The sequence below is a fragment of the Diorhabda carinulata genome, chromosome X, assembly GCF_026250575.1.
Source record: "Diorhabda carinulata isolate Delta chromosome X, icDioCari1.1, whole genome shotgun sequence".
In the NCBI taxonomy this organism is placed as follows: domain Eukaryota; kingdom Metazoa; phylum Arthropoda; class Insecta; order Coleoptera; family Chrysomelidae; genus Diorhabda; species Diorhabda carinulata.
Window position 1 is genome coordinate 48,697,435 of NC_079472.1, and position 23,430 is coordinate 48,720,864.

At 29.3% G+C, this 23,430-nt stretch overlaps 6 protein-coding genes and 1 long non-coding RNA gene across 9 annotated transcripts; 4 read left to right on the forward strand and 3 right to left on the reverse strand.

Annotated features, from left to right (window-relative positions):
- The first annotated feature begins 151 nt into the window (after positions 1-151).
- On the forward strand, positions 152-8,740 carry LOC130902291 (zinc finger protein on ecdysone puffs). Of its 2 annotated transcripts, none has more exons than XM_057814283.1 (8): positions 152-354; positions 474-790; positions 4,764-5,064; positions 6,163-6,376; positions 6,435-6,592; positions 6,683-6,933; positions 7,001-7,136; positions 8,003-8,740. In XM_057814283.1, exons 2-8 carry the CDS (start codon positions 485-487, stop codon positions 8,296-8,298), a joined length of 1,662 nt encoding a protein of 553 aa, XP_057670266.1. In that variant the 5' UTR covers positions 152-354; positions 474-484; the 3' UTR covers positions 8,299-8,740. The 2 variants fall into 2 exon arrangements, with proteins under 2 accessions (XP_057670266.1, XP_057670267.1); XM_057814284.1 differs by having other exon boundaries at positions 8,021-8,740.
- Positions 8,741-10,348: 1,608 nt separating this feature from the next.
- Positions 10,349-12,752, reverse strand: LOC130902293 (uncharacterized). 2 transcript variants are annotated; one of them, XR_009060381.1, is made up of 3 exons: positions 12,384-12,752; positions 11,976-12,321; positions 10,349-11,445 (listed from the first exon to the last, which is right to left on the reverse strand). It is a non-coding gene; the product is annotated as an uncharacterized LOC130902293 (long non-coding RNA). The 2 variants fall into 2 exon arrangements; XR_009060380.1 differs by having other exon boundaries at positions 12,155-12,321; positions 12,384-12,743.
- A 7-nt stretch (positions 12,753-12,759) lies between these two features.
- On the forward strand, positions 12,760-13,458 carry LOC130902292 (protein C10). The gene has a single exon (XM_057814285.1). The coding sequence runs from the start codon at positions 12,960-12,962 to the stop codon at positions 13,338-13,340; it is 381 nt and encodes a 126-aa protein (XP_057670268.1). The 5' UTR covers positions 12,760-12,959; the 3' UTR covers positions 13,341-13,458.
- Positions 13,459-13,860: 402 nt separating this feature from the next.
- On the forward strand, positions 13,861-14,987 carry LOC130901287 (uncharacterized). The gene is made up of 2 exons (XM_057812511.1): positions 13,861-14,220; positions 14,395-14,987. The coding sequence occupies exons 1-2, from the start codon at positions 13,995-13,997 to the stop codon at positions 14,937-14,939; spliced, it is 771 nt and encodes a 256-aa protein (XP_057668494.1). The 5' UTR covers positions 13,861-13,994; the 3' UTR covers positions 14,940-14,987.
- Positions 14,988-16,162: 1,175 nt separating this feature from the next.
- LOC130901151 (cyclin-dependent kinase 2-associated protein 1) lies at positions 16,163-17,393 on the reverse strand. Its single transcript, XM_057812275.1, has 2 exons — positions 17,048-17,393; positions 16,163-16,988 (listed from the first exon to the last, which is right to left on the reverse strand). The coding sequence occupies exon 2, from the start codon at positions 16,916-16,918 to the stop codon at positions 16,619-16,621; it is 300 nt and encodes a 99-aa protein (XP_057668258.1). The 5' UTR covers positions 16,919-16,988; positions 17,048-17,393; the 3' UTR covers positions 16,163-16,618.
- Positions 17,394-18,317: 924 nt separating this feature from the next.
- LOC130902767 (diphthine methyltransferase) lies at positions 18,318-20,473 on the forward strand. Its single transcript, XM_057815050.1, has 4 exons — positions 18,318-18,849; positions 18,925-19,377; positions 19,460-19,595; positions 20,111-20,473. Exons 1-4 carry the CDS (start codon positions 18,714-18,716, stop codon positions 20,460-20,462), a joined length of 1,077 nt encoding a protein of 358 aa, XP_057671033.1. The 5' UTR covers positions 18,318-18,713; the 3' UTR covers positions 20,463-20,473.
- A 246-nt stretch (positions 20,474-20,719) lies between these two features.
- On the reverse strand, positions 20,720-22,492 carry LOC130902768 (deoxyhypusine hydroxylase). Its single transcript, XM_057815051.1, has 3 exons — positions 22,366-22,492; positions 21,433-22,295; positions 20,720-21,374 (listed from the first exon to the last, which is right to left on the reverse strand). The coding sequence occupies exons 2-3, from the start codon at positions 21,710-21,712 to the stop codon at positions 20,749-20,751; spliced, it is 906 nt and encodes a 301-aa protein (XP_057671034.1). The 5' UTR covers positions 21,713-22,295; positions 22,366-22,492; the 3' UTR covers positions 20,720-20,748.
- Positions 22,493-23,430: the final 938 nt, after the last annotated feature.

The window sequence follows — 23,430 nt, forward strand, 5'->3', positions numbered from 1 at the left end:
ATACCTTAGGGTAAATTCGTGCTTAGAAGTATATTCCATTATTTTATATTTTGACAAAAAATATATTTTTGAAGAAATGCTTCTACTTCTTTCTAGCTACAGTGTTATGACAAGGATGATACTAGACGCCAAACTTATGCGCATAAAGTGTATTTCCGTTTCCGTTACGAGATTGATGACATCAACAAACTCGAATCGGCAAATCGTTCATCTTCCATTTGGTTCGTCGTACGATTTGGGTGTGATTGTGAGTTATTTAGCTCCTAGTATATTTCTTGAAATCCTTGCTAAAATATTTGGTAAAACTATCAGTTAAATAGTTTTGACGTGATTATTGTTACCAGTTGAATCAGGGTAAGTCGAATTATTGATATTCTTTTGTAACATTGAAAATAAATATCGGCGTCAGCTTGGCATCAGTTGGCTTCCATTTTGTTTCTGAAATCAATTAACTTATTTCTTGCTGTATTTAGTTCAAATTATCATGGCTAATAGAAGAATGGGCGGACCAAGCGGTGGCCTTCGAGGCAATCGTTCTTTTAATCAACCATTTCAAGGAGGTAGTGTTAGCCCCTGGCAAGGGGCCAATAGCGGTAATCAGGGATTGATTTCCCAAATTACTTCCAATCCCCAGCAACTTGCTCTTGCTCTCAGTAGCTTACTACAACCTCAACAACAGAATCCACCATCATTACTTTCTTTGAACACGTCTGGTTTTTCTGGTCGGGATAGAGATTTCGGTCAATTTGGTAGAGGCCGTGATTTCAGGCGACACGAGCCTTACAGTAAGGTATGGATTTATTACTACATTCACTAAGGGACAAGTTGATATACTCTTTTTCAGTTGTATATTATAAATTTACTACCTTATTATATTAATACATCTACTGGTTTACATCGGTACCTTTAATTTTAACTCTGATGTATTTTGAATTATCCGAGACTACTCTCCATTCTTGAATCATTTTCCTCTTAAATTTCAGTACTTGAGTAGGAACATTTCGAATTCAAGATTACGTTTTTAGAAGCATTTAATATTTTCGTTATCAGTAATTGTGAACACATTTTCAAAGAATATACAAACTGTCTTGAAACTTCTACCAAGAGCAAAAATAGAGCTGAGAACTTGTAATTTTATTTCTATAAGATTTTTCGGAAACTATGATCGGGTTAACCCGATCATGATCTGAATTTTTGGAATCTAACCCAGATCATGTACATTATTGTTCAGAAAATGGTCGAGTTAATTGGATTGTCATATGATAGGATCCTTTCTACCCTGATGGACCAGTGGATAAATGTGATTAGCTGGTGCGTTGTTTCATTTGTCTATGGTTTTTTGTACATTAAAAATTATTTATTTCCTTAAATGGCTGTCTACTCTTGATTCTCATTAGCAGTGTCACTGCTAAGTTATTGATGTTTGCCGCATAAAAATAGGTTATTAGTATTAAAGTTTAGTGCAAAATCCGTGTAAAGGGGTAAATAGCTGGTAACTGTTGAATAACAATTATTAAACATTTGATCCATAATAAATACATATTATGGAATAATTAACACACAAAAAGAAATAAAAATCAAAAGTTCTTGTGGATTATGCTTTAAATTTGAAATTTCCACCAAACATTGAATGCAACATTCGGAAATTGTGATCTTGATCTCATTCTGGGTTTGAATTTGCAATGAGCTGGTAGGTGATCTACCCAAACCCGGGTTATAGTTTCCAAAAAGTCCCAATATTGTCAAAAGGATTTGCTTCTAAAGATGGAAACACAATCTACCTAAACATGGGTTATAGTTTTCAAAATGTCCTTATCTTACCTAATTCACATTTACCCAAAAGTTTCTAATAAGAGAACACTCTTTTAATCATAATCTCTAAAAACTGTTACCTGCATAATTCTTATATTCAATAAGCCTGCATAATTGTTTAATATAAATCTTTGTTTTTTGTATTGGTATATTGTATTCAATATGGAATGTGCAACATATAACTTATTAATGATACCAGGTTTTTGACAAATTTGACAGTGAATTTGAAAATTATTTTTAATAATGTAACTCAAATTCCATATTACAAACAACTTTTGATTAATTCAGTATATAAAACATCCACTACCTATAAACATTGTAATTTTATGAGCCTGCAATGGTAAATTGATTACAATAAACTTTTGTTTTTTACTACAGTCAGTAAATTTGCTAAAATTTGTTTGGCTTATCAGTATAAAATATTTTAATTATCCCACTGCTGTAGTTGATTTTTCTCAAAAACAATGCATGATGAAAATTTTAAGACACTTTTTAAATACTCATACCCCAAACATTTTTTAACAAATTTATTGACTGTAGTGAAAAACGAAAGTTTATAGTAAACAATTTACCATTGCAGGCTCATAAAATTACCGTTTATAGGTAGTGGGCAATGGCTTCTTTGAATAAATGTGAATTATGTTAGATGGAAATATCACATCTTTTGTATGTAGTGATTTTGGCAGGGGAGTTTCTATGTGTTTTTATCTTGATAAATAAATTCTACTAATTACCTGTTTTGGGTTAATAAATTTTCCATAATACCATTTACCAAATTTCTATTCAACAAAATCTTAACAACTTCTGCAAATACTGCATTATTTGTACAAAAAGTCCAAAATAAACAATTTTTATAATTGAGAATCAAAATATATCAGAGTTAAAATTACAAGGTAAGAAGGTCTTCCTTCAAGTTTCTAAAATTGCTTCGGCCATGAAATTTCTAATAAAACACCAGTTGCCTCAAGTGTTATATTAGTTCCTGCATGTCTATTTTTTTCAACAGAACTTTAATTTAGGTGCTCCTCATACTGAAACAATTGAGGCAACTTTTAAGCTTTTCCATCTTAATATTCTACTTGATTATACTTGGAAATGGTTCTTTTATTTTGTTCCCCTGTATGCTATTATTTTAGGATTGTTCACAGATTTATATTTGTTATGAAAAATATGAGTGTATTGACATCGGTTGGACCAGAATAATCTCTGGAATATCCCGAAGCATCCTATAAAATTGAATATTATTGTCATCAGAACATTTTCTATGTCCTGCTGACTCCTGGAAGAGATTTTTTTACTATTTAGTCCAAAAATTTTTGGGACTATCAAAAATTTTATTTATTGTAAGGTTATTAGATTACAGTTATAAATATGTATAGGAAAAAATTGTATAAAATTCAACCATTTGTTATCTTTATATCAGAATTGATTAAATTATAAAATATATTTTTTTTGAAATTCAATAATTTTATGAAGAAAATCATATGTAGATTGCAAAAGGTTGAATTCCATTTAAATTGTTTGTACATTTGTTCTTCAGATATGGTCTGAATATGATTTTCTAATAACAATTGTAACCAAGAAATTCCTCTGAATTAATCATGTTCTCAAGTGCTTTTGACCAAAATCCACTTTAGTTTTATTTGACATTTGTACCACTTGATGAATTTTATTAGAAATGACTTTGTAGGAGAAGTATAATGTTAATGTTCCTAAATCAGCTGAATGATTGCTTGTTTTCTATTCAGTCTTATAAATAAAGCTTGGATTTATAGGCAACATGAATTAAACAATTGAGATTCTAGAAATCTGACATAACAGGCTATAGGTGTCTACAAATGCTTTCAACAACAAAATTTATTACAACAAAAATATTTCATTTTTCGCTTGAAGTTTTCTGTGAGTTTATATTTCTCTGAAGAGTAATTTTGCTATCAATTTATATTTACCACTTATAAATGTTTATTTTCAGAAATTCGCTCAAAAGAATAGAATTGCTTCAAACCACATTTCTTAATTTTGTAATTACCACTTCAGATTGCTAAGACAAATACCTAGGATGTCTTCCTCGATTATCTATATCAGAAGTCTTTGAACGAATAATTATGAATGAATTCAATAGTCTCTATTGTCTCCCATTGTTGTCAAATAATTGTGTTTTTGCTTAACATGGTGATATATGTGATACATAGCCAGTTTTTGTATTAAATAATTTAGAAAAATGTTTTTTTCTCTGGTCGAAGTACCAAGGTCTATAAAAACAGATATTTGAGAAGTTTAACTCTCCCGTGAGAAAAATTTGAAACTAATATTTATTCCTGCACTCCCACAATCTACATAATTAGTGATAAAATATATTTTGTCTTGAATCTGAGCTTTATTGTTGCTATAATCCATGTATTTGGTGTTATCTCGTCAATAGGAAACATTCAGTGTAAAAACAATGTAATGAACATCATGTGAATATGCTTTACTCTATCATCTTGTATCAGTTTCATGAAAAATCTTTTGTCTTAAAAACTCCTCTTTATACTAAATGATTTTGATAATTTCAACATAGTTGCATTACAGTATGACAACTTCCAGTAAATTGTCATTATTTTTTCTGTTTCTTCAAGGCAAATTTTTATAATTTCCAAGTGTAATCTTGAATTTTTTTCTTTTTATATATTCATTACATTATTTCTGTAGGTAATTTTATGTCTTTTAAAAATAATACAGTCAAATTCTGCTTTTCCCCTTTGCTTACAGTTGAAAGAAATTCATATAGATTCCTTTTTTTCTAAAAATATCAAATTTCTTTTCCACAGCTTATGATTTTCTTTCAGTGTTCATATTTCTTGATCTCATTTACTGTGATGTAGAGCAAATTCTGAAATCCTATTTTAACAGTTTCTCCTTAATCTCAATTTAATTTATATCTTATATAAATGGGTTATTTGACTTCCCAGAATCGCCAAGGTGGTTTCAACAGAAATAGAAAGGGTCAAAACCAGAAAAAGAAGGATGATATTAAGAAAGAAGAAGTATCTGGGGATGAAGCCAACGAAGAGGGAGAAACCAAAAGAGACTGGAAGGATGAGAAGAACAACAGTGAAGATAAAAAAGAAGAGACTGAAGAAGAAGCTAAGCTGAGAAAGGAAAAAGAAGAGAAAGAAGGGCCTTATTATGACATTCCTGTGAAATTATTGAGCTGTTTTGTTTGCAACAAAGAAATGTGGGATGGCGAATCCATGAAGAAACATGTTAAGGGTAAGCAAAGATTCTAAACAAATATAAGTATTGAAAAAATAATTTCAAGTTCCAGAGGCACTTAAAGGTATGGCTTCTTTTCACATGTTTTCTACAGTTTTTACTAACATATTTTGTTTTCGTTTCTGGGTGTATTTATCCAGTCTACCCTCTCCCAAATAATGGTATATTGTTAAGTTGTATCATTTATGAAAATATTGAATAGGGTGAAAGCCTTAAGAATCCCCACAGAAGACCTCATAACTGGTAAAGAAACCATGAGCCCCATAATTAGATTACATAAGATAAGCTTGGAACATCTTGTATACAAAACAACCAGAAAATTAGAAAAATTTATTAGATTCCAGTTACAGTCGAACTCCAATAATTCGAACTGCAAGGGACCGTAGCAAAAGTTCGAATTATCGAGGTGTTCGAATTATCGGAGTTGTGCACATTTACATACATATATGTATGCATTTCGATGCATCTTTCCATTTTATAAATAAATAAATATGTTATGGGTATATAACATGTTTATTTATTTATTTATTTATTTATTTATTTAAAATAATAATTTGTATACGTTTGAAGAATTTTTGGTCCTAAAAAGGACCGATTATTTATCTTAAAATAAAAAAAAATACATATATTTATTTTTTTGTAAAGAAATCAGCTATGCTAGATTGCTTCATGCTGACGATTTTTTCCTTTGAAGCAAATCGAGTGATTCGACAAAATATCGTCGTCTTACCTAGAATCTGAAGATTCGAATTTTTCAATTTTTTTCAACACTAACAGTTCGAATTTTTTAATACCTTTGTACATACATAATTTATACAAGAAAAATTCGAATTTTTCAATTATTCGAACATCAAAAATTCGAACTTTTCAATTATTTTAACGCCAAAAATTCGAATTTTTCGGTAATTAACACAGAAAATACGAATTTTTTTGATAATTCGAACTTCAAAAGTTCGAATTATCGAGGTTTTTTTACATGTGTTAGTAATAGGAATGTCAAGGGACCGACGCAAAAGTTCGAATTAACGAGGAATTCGAATTATCGGAGTTCGACTGTACTAGATTTGTATGTATAATAAATTCTGCTGTCTTTAGGTCGTGCTCATAGACAAATGTTGGATAGTTTAGAAGAAAGCATCCATATCACTGTAAACATCCTTAGGGAAAATATGCGTCTTCTTGAAGAGAAAAAACTTATCGAATTAAACCGCGTTCAGCGTGTTACTAAGAGATTCAATAAACCTGAACCTGAAAGTCATTGCAACATGTGTGATCTCAAATTTTTGGGAAAAATAATTGCCCATCGAAAGTAAGTTGTGTAATTCTTGTATAATTGGTAAAGAATTCTATAATCCAACTTTTTTTAGAACTGAGGGTCATCAACGTCTAAAACATTATTTGCATCCAAACTGCCGTCTTTGCTCCAAGGAATTTCCTTCAAGAATGGAATGGATTGAACATCGTTTGTCTCCAGACCATCTTAGAAAATTAGCCAAAAATTTGGCTGAAAAAGCTGGTGGTGCAGGTAATGAATGTTTTTTTTTTTTAATTTCGTTACTGTTTACTATCATTAATTTGAATAATTTTTATTGACATTTTATTAAATTCTTTCTAGATGGTAGTGATATTATTGAAGATGAAGAGGAAGAAGCCAATGATTTGCCATTGGAGCCTCTTCTTGAAGAACCATTAGAAATGGAAGCTGAAAATCCAATTTTGGAATTCACTGACAATTTATCTGGATTACAAAATCTGATGCCTGTATATAAAGCAGATAGAGCAGTTGCCACTGAAAGCTTGCAACAATTCTGTGGTTTCGTATGTGAATTGTGTCACAGAAGTTTTACTAATGAAGATTTAGCTCAGGTATTCAATAAATAATATATATATATATATATTTGAAGAACAATGCAAGAAAGTTATTTTTTTCCAGAAACATTTGAAAACTAGACGACATCATGCAAAATTCGTCGAGGCTCTTAAACTCAAATTCAAAGAGCAGCAAAAGAGAGAAAAAGAAGCTAAAGAAGCTGAGATGAAGAAAGAAGCCGAGAAGAATGGACAAGAAGGTAAATGAATGTGTTTTTGGGTCTACACTTGAGCAAAAATCAATTAAAATTTTGAAATATTATTTAAAACTTGTTAACATACCTTAAATTTAAATATTCTTCAACATTTAACAGAAAAACCTTATTTTATCTATCTCATGCATGCTCTTAAAGAAAAAAATGTTAGTACATCGAAATTTGAATTCATAATACCACAATTTTATTACTTAACTTTTGGTTTTTATCTTCAACCAACATTCAAATTATTACGATTTGATCCTCATTCTCCAGTAAGTTTGTACATATCTGTAAATTACGTTACCATAATTTACTCATTTTTCTGTTAGTATCATTCATTCTCATTGTCTATATTAAACAGCTGTTAATTAATGGTTTCCATTAACATTAAACATAAAATAATGTATGGTAGAATATGACTATAATCATTCACTCTAGTCTTAATATTTATTCTCCACAATATATATATATATATATATATATATATATATATATATATATATATATATATATATATATATATATATATATAAATAAATAATGTTCAGCTACATTGTAGATCCTTCAGGTAAAAAATATGAACTAAGTTAAAAATCATTTACAAGCTAGAGTTTCAAATATAACTTAGGCTATTTCATATTATTGAAAATACTGTTCTACAAAGGATCTGATTCTGCTTTGTTAGAACCTTTGTAAGTTCAATTGCAATGAATGCTAATGAGCAATACTGTAATTGCTGATATTTGGTCTAAACTTCTTCAATGTTTAATGTATTGTCAAATCAAAATTCAAACATTTTTATTTGGAATGAATAAAATTTTAATTGATTTGTAGAATCATTTGCTATTTATTTTTTTCTTAACTAACAGGCGATTTATACGATCCAGATGAACCTACACAAGAAACGCAAGAAGATACTACCATGGAAGGTGACACAACAATGGAACTATCTCAAGATGAGGCTGCCCCTGCTGAAAATTGTGCAGAGGCTATGGAAGCTGAAGAGGAAGAAGTAGCTGCACCTCCGGCTCCAAAAGAATCTCCAAAAGTTGTTGCTGCTACTCCAGTAAAAGGAAGGGCAGCCGCAGCAACGCCTGCAGCCTCTGCTACAGTAGGAGCTGTTAAAAATGGAGCTGGTCCCAAAAGCAAGAAAACTCGTAAATAAATTCTGAATCTTGGTCATTACACTTTAGTTTTTAAGTAACCTTTTTATTTAATATTCATTTTATGTACATTTTATGGTACATACTATGAATTTATTACTGCTACAAAATAATGAATAGGGAGTTTACTTTTTACTTGCATTAAATTGTAGGAACAGTCTTTTGAACGTTGGTTAGTGTTTGTAATTAGGTTTCCAGAAAATGATTTTTTATTTGTGATGAAATTGGTCGATTCTTGTAAGAAATAGTAGATATTTTAATTTTTTTTGACATATTTATATTGTCAATTTAATAAAAAATTTTCCAAAGTAGTCATGAAATTGATCACACATATGTTTAGTTCTGGTAAAGTCTGTGTGAGTTGTAACATTTTATAATTCTGTCTTTGGCATAATTACATTTATCTTACTAATGTATTGTATCAATAAATGTCTTGAAAAAGAAGTTTCTTATCTATTCCTCATACATTTTAAATCAATTGAAAAAAGATACAAAGAGCACAATTGAATGAATCATTTGAGAAACAACTCAAATCTAGAAAAGTTGACATTCGAGAAATAAGAAAACCTAACTGGTTCATAATTTAACATTATATATGAATTTTTTTATAGTTTTACAAGCGCTTTATAAGCTAATTTTATTTTTATAGAATTTTTTTATATTCCAATAAAATTATAATCGTTAAAGATGCGTTTCTAAAATGACTGATATATTACCAGGTATGAGATAAAAGGTGAACTAAGAAAATGGAGGCAAGTTAGGGAGGACGATCGCAATGTATTGCAAGCGTCAGATAATTGAATGATACATCATTTTTCTAAATATGCCGCCAGGGCGACGCTGTGTCCATTAATGTCCGGCATACGGCGTCTATTTGTTGTTGTTTATTAGAACTGCGGAATGATAGATGAAATAGGAATTTTAAAATAGACTTTTTCAATATCATTTTTATTATAATTAAAAAGTTAAAAATTAAATTAACTAAAAAACATCAACGGTACTAAAATAAAAATACTGTAAACAATAAATTATTATTGCATAATATAACTTTTCTAGTTTAATTTTGTGGTCTGGTGTGTTTCATGGGAACGGCTTTTGGAAAGGAAATTTGTTAAATGATTTTTGTGTAAAAAACAATAATTTCTTCAGTTAACAGAATACTGGTGATTGGATCTATCGACCTTGAACTTTAATAGGATGAACTATGACAAATTCCCCTACAAAAAAATACAGTCGAATCTTACTTTTCTTGATCAAATCCGGTTCCATCACATAATGTAATTCTCAAATTCTGTTGAAAATATTCAGAAATGAGATATAGGAAAAACTGTAGTTTTAATCTATTTTTCTGGTGTAATGTTGGTCAGCTAATGAAAAAAAAATAACTTCAGAAATTTCTAAACTAGACTTGAAAGTATTGATTAATTTTAACGTGAAACTTATTTTTTGTATTTTTTTAAATAAAAAACAATGTTGACCCACAATGATCTCCAAGCAACTATTACATTAAACTGAAATCTATTTTTACATTGAGAGATAAATATATGATGAAAAATTATTAAATGTAATCAAAATATTTTTGCTAAGAAAAAGACAAGGTCAAGACATAGGCGTAACATAAAAAAAATACTGAGTTAAGTTGCTTTTAGTTTTTCTAAAGATTGTTAGAAAAACGAATTTTTCTCTATTTGGCAATGTTTATTTGCATGTATTTAATTTTTACGGACAAGAAATTTTAATTCGCTTCTACCAGAGCCAACATTTATAACAGACCCACCTATTTTAGCTTCTATTATAAATATAGTATAGAAGATACCCCACGTAAAAAACAAAAAAAAATCATAGATTTACAACAAAATGTTGCTTTTAAAAATATAAAAATTAGAAAACAATTTCGCGACAGAAAAAAATAAATTCCCTTAAGAAATTGGTAAGTTTGCTTAAAAGGAAAAACTTACTCTCTACCGATCAAGAAAATGTATTATTGCAACATTTTTGCGCAAACAAGGAAACAGCAAAACGGTCGGACGGGAAATAAAAAATGGTCAATAGTAAAAAAAAATTTGTTTATTAGTTTTTATGAAATTGCTATTCGGCAGTTTTTATTTACTTTCCCCTATCTCCATCCAAAGAAAGCAGATTAAGGCGTAATTCACTTAAGAGGAATTAGATCTTCAGCATCATATTCAATGTCTTTGTTATCGGACATAATTTTGTCCCAGCACTTCTTCAAAACTTCAGAAGAGACCTTTTCCCAAGCATTGCATAGCAGACATACTGCAACTTTTAGGTTAAGATTTTTTAACAATGCTGTGTGGGCTAAAAGGCTTTTTTGGTACAATAATTTTATTAGTCTGATAGCATTTTGATCCAAAGGCTGCAAGAGTGCTGTACAATTTGGTGGGAGGAATAATGTTTTAAATCTTCCATCTTCACTAGTTAGCTCTTATACAGTTCCATGACTCAAGGCATTATCTATGATTAACAGCGCTTTTTCAGGCAAATTATAACTTCTTAAATGCCCCCTAACTTGAGGTATAAATGATTGATGAAACCAATCTATAAAAATCTTTGTAGTCATCCATGCATTAGCAGAGGATTTGTATTCAACAGGAATGTCTGCGTTTTTAAATGCTAGTGGATGTTTTGCCTTTCCTATATCTAGCATATTTAGTTTATGGCATTGCAACATGCTAAAAATGCTACCCGTTCTTTGCTTATTTTTCGACCTGGTGCGGTCTTCTCTTGAGAACGAACCAGCGTTTTTTTCGGCAACATTTTCCAGTAGAGGACCGATTCGTCTGCGTTGTATATTTGAGTAGCCACAAGATTTAATTGTCTTACCTTCCATTTAAATTTTGACAAGAAAATATTGATGGCACTTAGATCATCATGTTTTTCGCCACACACTTTTAAAGCACACAGACTATGCCTTTTTCTAAAGTTACAAATCCAGTCACTGCTAGCTCTAAAATTATAATTTCCATATGTATTGGTATAAAACTGTATTGCTTTAGCGGATAAAATTGGGGACATGCCTCTATTTTTGTCTACAAAACCACACATACAAACGAGTTTTCATTTCAGGATATTCAGCTTTTCGCAAAGTTTTTCTGCGTCCTGGGCCAGAATCACACTGACTAATAAATCTAAAAAAAATACACAATTGTACAGCTGGTTCCTAAAAAAATGCATATGACTACTTTTTTCAAAGAAATCAGCAGTGTATTTTAGGGCCACTAATATCTAGTATTATATTTTATAATAAAATATTGGTCAGATGTTGATTTAGTGGCCATAGTGTTTCATAGAATGCCTAATAGAACCATGGAATGTGCTCAATTCCATATTTCTCCTAAAAAACCCGGTATTTTATAGAATGCCAGAATTGCATATATATATATATATATATATATATATATATATATATATATATATATATATAATTTAACTATTAAAAATCATGATTAAAAAATAAAAAAAAAACATTAGGGTAGTAAAAAATCAAGATATCTTAAAAGGTTTATGTGGATCTGTCCAGAAACATCAGCAATATTGATACCACCAGAGGTACATAAAATTTAAGAGCATTTTAGTAGTAAAATGAATAAACTAAATCAATAGACTTCTTTTGTACATAGAAAGAGTTTTATCCTTTATAGTCATCACTTTGCTTTACCTTGTCTCTGAATACTTTTTAACTGTAATTAATTATTTTATAAATATATAATTAATGTATTCTTCCATTTAATTATCCAAAGTTTCATCTAATCACTCAAATGTTCCAATTTCATATCTCTTCAATGTTTTTAACTGCTCAATTTTGATAGTTATATTCAGATGAACTTGATACATTACCATTTTCTTAAGTGTTAAATTGTTCATACTCGTTCCAGCTAGTCAAAAATCGATTTTTATTTGTCAAACCTACTAATTTTCTCTGTAACAATGGAATTTGAAAACTCCAATGGCTCTTCTCTAGGTAAATTGATGCTCTTCGACGATTATATCAGTGTCTATTACATCTGTAATGGAAGTAAAAAATTAAGACAAATGAGAGGTAGGAATAGATGGGATAGCTTTATACCTTAAATTTTTTCTATTGAAATTTATAAAAGTTCTTTTCAGAAAATGACTTTTACAAAAGCGGTCATTTGATTTAGACAAATGATTATTGACGTTAAAAGTAATGGCACATTTTCATCAGACTAGCCCCACGATTGGTAAGTGGCAGAACTAAATTTGTGTTGCTGAAATTTACATGCAAGTCGATCTTTTTATTGGGTGTGTTCTGTGATGGTATACCGATGTTCTTTCGCTCACTACCAGCCGTTCGGGCCCACTTGAACAAGCTCCCATACCCATATATGTAATAAAAAGTATTACAATCATCCCCATACCTCGCTCTCTCTATCTTCAATATTTTCTCTATGTGCTGATTACGTACATTTATAGCAAGTGTTACGTATGTAAAGCATCTAATTGTTTAGTTGTAAGAACTGTTTGCCAGTTTGCTGCCCTGCTTATCAAAGCATCGATAAACTATACTAGTTATGTATCTATTTGTTGAAGTTTGTTTATAGCTACCATTAAAGTTAATGTGTTGAATATAAAATTCTACACTATATTTAACAAGTAATGAATATCAACGAAAAAAATTAAAATGTCTAAAATCGAAACAATACCAATTTTAACTGCGAACTCAGCACGAGATATCTTGAATAAAACCCTAGAAGCACTCCAGTCTGCGGATAGTTTACAAAAATTAGAAGAAGCGCGAGATAATGTTGGTAACGAAATGTTAAAAATGATGCAATTTTTATTTCCAATTGTGATGCAAATACAAATGGAGATAATAAAAGATTTTGGATATCCTGAAGGAAGAGAAGGGATAATTAAATTCTCACAAATGTTACGAAATTTGGAACGAGAGGATATCGAAATTGCCAGGCTAAATGGTCTTGTTAAGTCTTATTATTTACCCCCAGTAACTGTTCACACTACAAATGAGTCACCAGCTGAAGAAAAAGTTAATAGTAGTTAGCTGCAATAAGTATTGTAAGTAAAATAAATTAGCACAGTGTTGTTTAGAATATGTTTTGGTTTATCTTCAATGTACTTAAACACAAACACATAATAAAATAAATCTTTTTGTAAATGGATGTTTTACTTAGGACTTACATTATTACTCAATTTACCTACTTTTTATCTTCAATGCGGGGAATTAAAAGAAACCACTTAAACTGTAGCAATAGAAATACGAAAAAATAGAATAAAAATATAAAATAATGTTTAGAAAACATTAGTACACAAAAAAGGTAAGGTTTAATTTTAGAAGAAAAATAAACCGTGAGGACCAAAGGTAATTAATTTGAGAGAAGGGAAACAAGGCACATTATAAGATGAATACTGTTCAGATAAGAACAGTTACAGAATAATCGACTTTAGCAAAGAGAATGGTGAAGAGGTAATATGAGTTAACATAATGGAAAATTCAGTATCAGTATAAAACAAAATGTATTGGTCTCTGTCATATCACATAAAATAGTAAATATCAGCTTTCCATCTCAATATACGATTTCAAAAAGTCAGTAAACATCAACAAAATAATTTCTAAATTAGAATAGAAAAAAATTCAGATCCAAGTGGCAGGAATTATATATGCACCTTTAATTTTAAACTATGAGAAGAAGAGTTTATGAAAAAGAAGTTTTCATTTTTGTTTATACATAACCTTATTGTAAAAACTGTCATGACTGGCGAGTTGAAAATTTATTTTCCTAGTAAATGCTTATATATCTTTAATATGGATCAAGCTGAAGCGAGAAGAGAAGCTAGAATACGAAAAATTTTGGAAAACTCTGAAAAGAGATTACAGAAAATTACAGGTGTTGAAAATAAAAGTACTAAAACTTCAATAAAAGGTATAACTTGATATTATCAAAATTAATAATAAAACATATACTGATGTTATTATTCTTACATATTTAATTACACTCCATACTTTCAATATTTTGTGTATGTTCTAGCAGCATTACATAAAGAAAATCTCGAAGAATTATACTAACAAGCTTGTTACTAAGTTTCAACTTTTTTAGGAACTAATCGTTTTCAAAGTCATACAGAAGAAAGTGGTTCCCTTGCTGACAATTTTCCTTTATCGGGTAAAAGTGATAAATATAATAAACCCAGTAACTTGGACCCAACATGCAACAGTTCACTTTCAGATGAATATACATCAAATACTCAGTTAAATTCTTTAGATGAAAATCTATTATTAGAATCTTCAAAAAACAATTCCAATAGAAAAGTAATGATTGTACTACCTTTTATATGGAGTATTCTGATAACAACTTGTAACATTTTTCAGTTAAATTTTAGTGAAGTTTATACTAATAAGATTTTTCTACCTTTAATAGCATTTGAAATTAAGGATCTCTATTTTTCTCCTAGCATTTCAAATACGAAATCTAAATTACTATCAGTTATGTCACTTTTAACTGGTAAAATGTATTCAAGAAAAAAATTCCATTTTATACTCTATATAGTGAAAATCCTTCAAGATATTATGGTTTATTTTTTCATTTTTGTTTCTAGTCAGATATTTATCAAATCAATTTTTAAGTTAGAAATCCAATTATAACTTCAGATTTAAATATTTTGTATCATTGAATAAACTCATCTGAATTTATGAGACTTGTATTTAGAATTACCCACTCCAACAGTAAGAACTGTGAGGTATGCGGCTACCAACAAATAAAAACTACATCTCAAAACATTATGATCTGCTTATAAATCATGTAGAGACTATGCTTGAAAACCTAAATTGAGAAAATATCTAATCAACTACAAGTGTCAACATTTTAGCCAGGTGAAATAAGATATCTTGTTCACTGAATCTTATCTTAACCAAAAATATATCTAATAACATTGTGGAATTAAACCACATTACAATATATTGATAACAACTAGAGTCGAAAAAACATTCTATATAGCAATGATAACATTGCCACTTGAAAAGCAATTATGAAACTGTAGGTACCTCTGCTCTTTCAAGAGGGTAACTACTACCGTAACAAAGATTTAAGGCCCCGAAGTCATGTAAGAAAAAAATTCGTAAAATATTACCAACATCACTCGATGGGGAAGCAAAGAAAGCTTATAAAGCATGTGCATTACAAAGATATTGTCTTATGAATTGGGAGTTCGGTGAACGGAGAATTTTCAATTAATATTAATCATAAACCTCTTCATTTTACAACAAACCAAACATAGAAAAAACATGATTAAACTCTCGGAAATATTAATAATAAAATTCAATAGCTTGTGTCTAGTTTTCCGAAAGTACAAACAGCATGCTAAGTTTTCAGATTTGTCTATTATCTATCGAACAACTGAAAGAGTCTTCTGATATAGATGATTTTATGAATAAATTTAAATGTTTTGCTAAATAGGTTCTAGGATCATTTATTGTAATAAGCAATAAACATTTTTATATTATTCAACACCATTACTTTTGTTTCTTTGTGGAAAGATTTAGATCTCCATTTGAGCTTCTCTGCAGTTAGGTTGAACAAATTTTGAAACAGGGATACAGTTACAACCTCTTACATATATGTATTTGAATAGCATGTGTTAGAAGACCAACCTTTTATTTAAAATATAGAATTTTGTTTTGTAAAATTTATATAGGTATTGTTTTTATTTGTAAAAATTATATAGATTTTTCCAATTAAATACATTAATATATATATATATATATATATATATATATATATATATATATATATATAGAGAGAGAGAGAGAGAGAGAGAGAGAGAACGTTGTAGAAACGCATTCTAAGCTAAATGAGTTGCATATAAAAATAATGGTACAAATATAAACATTTATATAACTTCATAAAATATACAGGTCTGTTATCTAAAGTGATTTATTTGTACTATTTATATACCTGATTTGCATTTGCATATTTGGAAATATCACATTGTTTGCAGCAATTGTCGGGTAAAAGTGAACCAAAAAAATCTACCAAGGAATTACACAAAATATTCCTACATGGACCATTCATAAATAGGAGTTAAATCATTTGCATATATCACTAAATATAGTTAATTAAAATGTCACATTTATCCTTTGATTAAAAATATAAAATTACATCTACACTCTGCTAATGTGAAAAAGTAATAAATCTGTAAGACCATGGGTCCTATCAATAAGGATGATTCTAATGAGAGCAGAATTCTTGTAGAGTATATACAGTATCAATGGTAGATTTTTCTTACATTCTTTGGACGGTATTTATATTTGTTGAAATGAAAAAATTATTGTCTAGCACTTTTTTCTGTTTCTATAAGACATTCTCTCACTAAAATTCTAGCAGAAACAATGTTTCTTTTCAGTCTTTCTGCAGAACTCCTGCTGCCTGCATAAGTAGGTCTGACTTCTCGTCCCATTTCTTCTATTACACTCAAAAGTTGAGCATATTTTGATTGGCCAGGTTCTTGTTTGGAAGTTTGTTGCTGCGATTGACTACTTGTTGATGGTTTGGGAATTATTGGGATTGGTGTAACAGTTACATCACTAAGTTTTGATTCAACAGCTTGGATGTCTACAGCTTCCATAATTTAAAGTCGACAAATAAAATTGAAAAATTACTATTATGGAAGTATTTGGCAATATAAAAAAGTTATCCTAGAAAAAAAAAAGAATAAACAATTCAAATTTGATTATAAATCACTATCTTGAATTACCGTTTAGAAAATTTAGTCAATTTAGAAATAAATGTAAATTGTTTATGGAAACACAACCTCAATACGTAAAAATATTCTCCATAATTTCTTCTCTTCTGTCAATCTAGTTGCCTAATTTATCAAAGAAAGTGCTTGATATTAAATAAAAATGTCATACACGAGTTCAATATAAAATATTTTTCAAAATTCTTTAATTTCAAACAAGTCAAAGAGAAAAGTCTATAACTCTTTTTTTATTTTCCTTGTAAGTAGATATGGCAGTTTCTGCAGACTATCAACACACTTGATAAACATAAAAAATTCATTTATAGGGCTTTTTAGAAACTATGATCCGGGATCAGGTAGATCACTTATCAGCTGACTAATGTTCTGAGATTGTGATCAGAGGCCGCCGCGTTCCGTTTTCGTTGGAGATTTTAAATTTATTATTTAACCAAGAGCCAATTTTACCACCTAAGATAAAACTGGAGATTAACTAGAGCTCAAACTCCAACTTAAATAAGAATAAACAAGATTGCTCTATTTTACAAGTCGCAGTCAAACAGACATTTTTGTGCCAGTTGTCATTATAAAACAACCCGGATATATAACGAATATTTTTCCTATATTTGCTTTAAAGTTGAATTATTGGAAAAAGTTGTATAAACAAAAATGGACAATGAACAATATACAATTGTATTTTACCTGACTATGATGTAGTACTTTTGGTTAACTTGGCGAAAAAATATAAAGAAATGTTTTCGACAGAAACACAACAAATTTAAAAAATAAGTGGGACAATTTAAATATTTGCTCTAGGATGAATAATTTTTTGCTTTCTCGGCGCGTCGACAATATTTATAATTTCTTCATCATCATTGTCAAAATCTTCAAATATAAAGTGTAAATCTTAAATCATTTTACCAAAACCCTCTATAATATTGAAAAAAAGTAAATAATTTGACAAAGTTGGATTTGGATCCTCCTTTTTATGCTAAACAGAAGTTTAAGCCCCAGACCATCAGTAATGTTTAAGCCGTAGTTTGTCGGTAAACGCCATCTATAAAGCGTGAAATATTTTTAGAGTAAACTGACGTTTAAGGCTTAAACTTGACTTGTAAAATTATGTTATGTTTATAGTATTCAATGAATGAGTTTTAATAATATTTATTTAGCTTTACATAATTTACAACTTTATAGTTTTTCTGTATTTATAGACTTTTTTCCTTTGAATAATAGTTATTGAATCAACGATTTACAAATAAGCACACGTTTTACAACAAATGTCCATAGTAATAAGCTGTTTTTATATAGAGCCAAAAAATTAACCTGTCAATATAAATTTATGAAAATCAACGAAAATATATGGAAGAAGAGATATGTTATATCTAATAACCCTGCACAATATATAATTTCACAAAATTTTTTTAAACAACAAAATATTTATTATTTTTGGTGTACCCATTTGGACTATTCGTACTTCACGTCAAATGACGTCACGATTTCAAAACACATTTACCTACACAGGTCTGTGTTTACCTAATACTTTTAATGAAGGGTTACTTTTGGATTTAAGTGTATAGAAGATGATTAAATCTGCACATAAAAATACAGATAATGCATTTTAACTATTTATTGTTAATGTTCGATCGTAATTAATCAATTTAACTGAGATATATATGCCTAAATGGAATCGCTTAATATAGAAACAATATATTCGTTTGACACTGAATACAGTGCAGATTCTGTGGAATGGTGTCCTCATAAACCCAATCAAAATATATTTGTATGTGCAAACTATCAGTTAATAGAAAGTACAACAGGTAAACAGGTTGGTTTTCGTAGAATTAAAATTATATTCACGCCACAAAAACCAAATAATTATACTATTTTTGCAGATACGTGTACCACTAAACGTTTGGGAAGACTTCTCCTTTTTTCAATCCATCATAGAAATGGATTAAAGTTATTACAAAGAATAGATACTCCAGCTATTTTGGATCAAAAATGGTGTCATAAGAAAATAGATAATGATTCAATCCTTGGAGTTGTAAATGCTGAAAAATCAGTATCACTGTATAAACTTAATGGTTACACTCTCGAGTTAGAATTAATAACAACTTATAAAGTAGATTCAGATACATCAGAAACACTTGTTCTATCACTAGATTGGTCAAAAAGTGTCTCAAACTGTAATGAAATTGAAATTGCTTGTAGTGATTCTAAAGGAAATATTCATTTACTTGAATTGGATAATAATATTTTAGTTTTAAAAGATAGCTGGCATGGACATGATTTTGAAGCTTGGATTACCGGATTTTACTATTGGGACACTAATATAATTTTTAGTGGTAAAGCGGATTATATTACATTTAATTTTTTGAATGATCATTTTCATGCAATTGGAGCACAAAATAATATAATTTTATTTAGGTGGTGATGATTGCTTATTTCTGAAATTTGATAAAAGAGTTGGATCACAGCCAATATCAAAGAATAAAAATCATGGAGCTGGCGTTACTTCATTTCACTCCAATTCTTTTAAAGAATATCTTGTAGCATCAGGAAGGTCAGTAAATTTATCACTTTTTTCACCTTTCATCTATAATTATCATTTTTTCCTGTATTGATTAACATGTGATATCCCATTCTTATGAAAACTCCTAACCATTTCAATTAACTTCTCAGGTCCATTGACTTATTAAAGGTTATGGACCCGTAGTAATTACGAGGTGCCAACAAAAGGGTCTCAAGAGAGAGAAAGAGGGCAAAAAGCCCCTGCTATTATAATCTAAATATGATTATTAGCAAAACTGATTAAATATTAGAATTAAAATAATATTTTTTTGAAAATTTTTGATTAACTACTATTAATACTTATTATTGGTTGCATTTAATTATATTAAATATTGCATTTAATTATATTAAATATTGCATTTTATTACAAAGCACTTCAATTGATTATTTTTTATGTTTTGAAAAATTAAAATTAAGTTAAAAAAATAATGTAATATAAATATTTTTAAATTGTGAAAAGTTATACCTTATTAGTCTTGATATTTACAATATCTTTAACATTTTTAGTTATGATGAACATGTACGTCTTTGGGATGTGAGAAAAATGAAATCAGAAATAGATACTATAAAAATGCCTGGTACTCTTTGGAGGTTAAAATGGGATCCTTTTGAACAAAATAAACTATTAGCAGCATGTATGTTAGGAGGAGTGCATATATTAAATATTGACACACATAATCGAATGGACTTAATAGCAAGTTATTTTGAACATAAAAACATCTCATATGGTGCCGATTGGTCATATCTTGATAAAGATGAATGTAATAAATTTGACAATGTTGGTGATTGCATAATTGGGAGTTGTTCATTTTATGATCATTTACTTTGTATTTCTAAAGTTAATTTCAAAATTAAATGATATTTTCCAAAGGTTTCATTTTATTTATATGGACATAACATAAAAATTTTAACGTAGAAAGCTATTTAATAGACTATCATCAGATAATAGCCACTCATCAGACTCCAGTGAATCTAAAATTGCAAAATATATTATTCTATTGAAATACAAGACACAAAAAGTAAAGTAGCTGCTTAATTTATTTACCATATCCTATTGAACCTGATAACAAATGTTAAATTATTGGTCTAAATAGATATTAAATAAAATGAAGTATATGTATTTATTTTAATTTATTGACAGAATCTCAATCTGCTTTATTTAAAGAATTAGCATACTGAAACTCGGGGCTGTTCTCATATTCACACATATCCAATGCTACTTCACAACTTTCTTTAACTACCCTCTTCGGATCTCTCAAATATTTCGTTAATATTTCTGTACATTCTTGTGTTGCAATAGCTCCCAATGCCTCAGCACATTCGTGTCTTACCATTTCATTTTCATTATCATCTTGCAGTGATTGTTTGAGATAAGTTATAGCTCGTTCATCTTGTAGCTGCCCCAAAACAAATGCAATTTCATGTTTAAATAATGCACTTCCATGTTTCAAAGCCTCTCCTAGTGCATCTATAGCTTCTTTTGATTGCAAGTTTCTTAAAGAAAACATAGCTCTATATCGTTCAAACAGAGGAGCGCTTCCATCTAATAAAACTTTCCTTAAATATTCAACATTAGAATCTGTACTAGGAGGTGCGGGATCGACAGAGTTGTAGGGGTTTTTGGAAAGTGTTGGTTGTTTTTGAGATTGTAGCCACTTAATTCTGTCTAAAGCTAAGTTACAAGTTTCTGCAACTTCTACAACTGGATCATTTTTATATTTCTCTAAAACTTCCATATTTTCAGGACTGCCAATAGCTCCTAGGGCTTCACCTATTTATACAGAAATGTATACATAAATTTGCACTATAATGGGTTGTTAAAAACTCACCTGCTTCATGTCGAACCATAGGTTCTTGTGTTGAATCTTCCAATATTCGCCTTAATACTGGATTCGCCCTCTCATCTTGCATTTGCCCCAAACAATAAGCTAATTCGTGTTTTAATAACACGGAACTGTCTGAAAAACATGACTCTATACACTTGATACATTCCTCACCACCAATATTCCTCAAAGTGAACAATGCTCGAAATCTTTCTTTTAATGGTCTAGTAGAATCGTTCAATACATTACCAATACTTTTGATTTGAGTTTCGGTAATATTAACCATTGTACAAAATGTAGAAGCGGATCAGCGTTGATTTGAGGTTATGTTAAGAAAGAAACTCGTGACATATTGCAAGTTGTGACAGTTATAGTCTATGATCAGAACCAAATTTTAAAATTTTTGTTACTACTACCATTGTATAAAGAATATTCTTTATACAATGCTACTACTAACTAAAAAATAGACATTGGTCAAATAGAAAGTTTATAAACAAGGGTGCAAATATCGTCCTATTACCCATCCAAAACTTGTAAGATCCCAATTAAGTACCTAATAGTGAATTAATGAATAGGGCGAATGAAATTATTTCCAATAATTGAAATATTATGTTACGCACAGAAGATCTAATACCTAATAACAAAACTATCACTTATCACGACATTGTTATACCTGTAGCCCATAAAAATAAAGTTCTATAGTATAGTATACTATAGTATCTACCATTCTGCGAGAAAAAAGATTTATTACAAATGAATAGGTTCCAGTAACTTTTACCTTAAGAAAGTAACCAAGCTCCTTTTCAGTTTCGGTTAATATCATTTAAATTACAAAATCCAATAAACCTAAATAGTGATTCAAAACGTAGCTGAAACAAACACATTCTCCAGATTATTGAAAAGAAAGTCTGGAAAACACAATTATTTGTATATAACTACCTTAGACAATTTTGGCCATGCATAAACAAGATAAATATAGTCATAATTCAAACAGGCAAATCTAAAGCTCTTTTTCTATTACCGTTCGTAAAGTACGTTCTTTAGACACACTCTCAAGTGCGTAAAGTATGTTTATGCACTAGTTCGTAAAAAAATTGTTGCAAGGTCTACATATTTAAGCGACTAGAGTGAGACTCACGTGCGGAAGGTCCCAGTCCCCATGCCATTTTTTGTTTTTCTATTTATTTGGTAATATTTATTTATAGCTGGTTTTTATGATTGGTATTTCCCCAATTTAATATTTGCACAAATTGCAGTTTTAATATTAGCATTGTTAATAATTGAAATCATCATTTTTCCTTAATTTGCTCTTATTTTGATTATAATGTTCAAATTATTACTCAAAATATATTTTATTAGGAATCAATAGCGTTATAGTTTCTTCTAAAAAGAATTAAACTTACTCTACGCATTAGTGCAATTCGTGTGTAAAGGTTTTTCCTAATTATGTGATTGTCGTAATAACTATTTTGTTTGCTAATAAATAAGAGACAGAAAACAATTACTATGATTAATAGTTTGCTTTATTACAATTATTTAGATTCATTGTAAACACATGATTCAAGTTTTATACTAAAATGTTAGTTTTCAATTAGAAGTAGCCTTTTTAGGGTTTTAATAAGTTAAACATTCTAATATTCCATATTTAATAAAAGTATGTAATAGAAATTTAATAGAATATTATAATAAAGGTTATCATTTTTACAAGATAAAGTTCATTGTCACGAGTGTTAGCAAGTGGAATAAAACACCGAGTGAATAACTCATTATACGCGAGTAGAATATTATACTTTATCTACGACTACTAAATATTTATAACCATAGATTACAGAATGTAATGAAATAACTATGTAACTTAGAATTTTATCCTTGTTGCTATGCAGTAATCATGCTTTTTTATGTTGAAAACCTTCTGATTTTTGTTTTAATAATTATCCGAGTTCATATCTTGATGTAAGGTGACGAAGATTTATTTTTGGGGGGTAGTTCAGTGAAATATACTAA

What these genes read in the sequence shown, in the direction of transcription:
- LOC130902292 (XM_057814285.1), top strand. Translation starts at nt 12,960, where the DNA reads ATGTCTAAAATCGAAACAATACCAATTTTAACTGCGAACTCAGCACGA.
- LOC130901287 (XM_057812511.1), top strand. Translation starts at nt 13,995, where the DNA reads ATGAAAAAGAAGTTTTCATTTTTGTTTATACATAACCTTATTGTAAAA. An exon ending in TACTAAAACTTCAATAAAAG is followed by an intron (nt 14,221 to 14,394) that starts GTATAACTTGAT and finishes CAACTTTTTTAG; the next exon opens with GAACTAATCGTTTTCAAAGT.
- LOC130902767 (XM_057815050.1), top strand. Translation starts at nt 18,714, where the DNA reads ATGGAATCGCTTAATATAGAAACAATATATTCGTTTGACACTGAATAC. An exon ending in GTTAATAGAAAGTACAACAG is followed by an intron (nt 18,850 to 18,924) that starts GTAAACAGGTTG and finishes CTATTTTTGCAG; the next exon opens with ATACGTGTACCACTAAACGT. An exon ending in TATCTTGTAGCATCAGGAAG is followed by an intron (nt 19,596 to 20,110) that starts GTCAGTAAATTT and finishes TAACATTTTTAG; the next exon opens with TTATGATGAACATGTACGTC.
- LOC130902291 (XM_057814283.1), top strand. Translation starts at nt 485, where the DNA reads ATGGCTAATAGAAGAATGGGCGGACCAAGCGGTGGCCTTCGAGGCAAT. An exon ending in AAAATAATTGCCCATCGAAA is followed by an intron (nt 6,377 to 6,434) that starts GTAAGTTGTGTA and finishes AACTTTTTTTAG; the next exon opens with AACTGAGGGTCATCAACGTC. An exon ending in TGAAAAAGCTGGTGGTGCAG is followed by an intron (nt 6,593 to 6,682) that starts GTAATGAATGTT and finishes AATTCTTTCTAG; the next exon opens with ATGGTAGTGATATTATTGAA.
- LOC130902768 (XM_057815051.1), bottom strand. Translation starts at nt 21,712, where the DNA reads ATGGTTAATATTACCGAAACTCAAATCAAAAGTATTGGTAATGTATTG. An exon ending in TATGGTTCGACATGAAGCAG is followed by an intron (nt 21,375 to 21,432) that starts GTGAGTTTTTAA and finishes CTGTATAAATAG; the next exon opens with GTGAAGCCCTAGGAGCTATT.
- LOC130901151 (XM_057812275.1), bottom strand. Translation starts at nt 16,918, where the DNA reads ATGGAAGCTGTAGACATCCAAGCTGTTGAATCAAAACTTAGTGATGTA.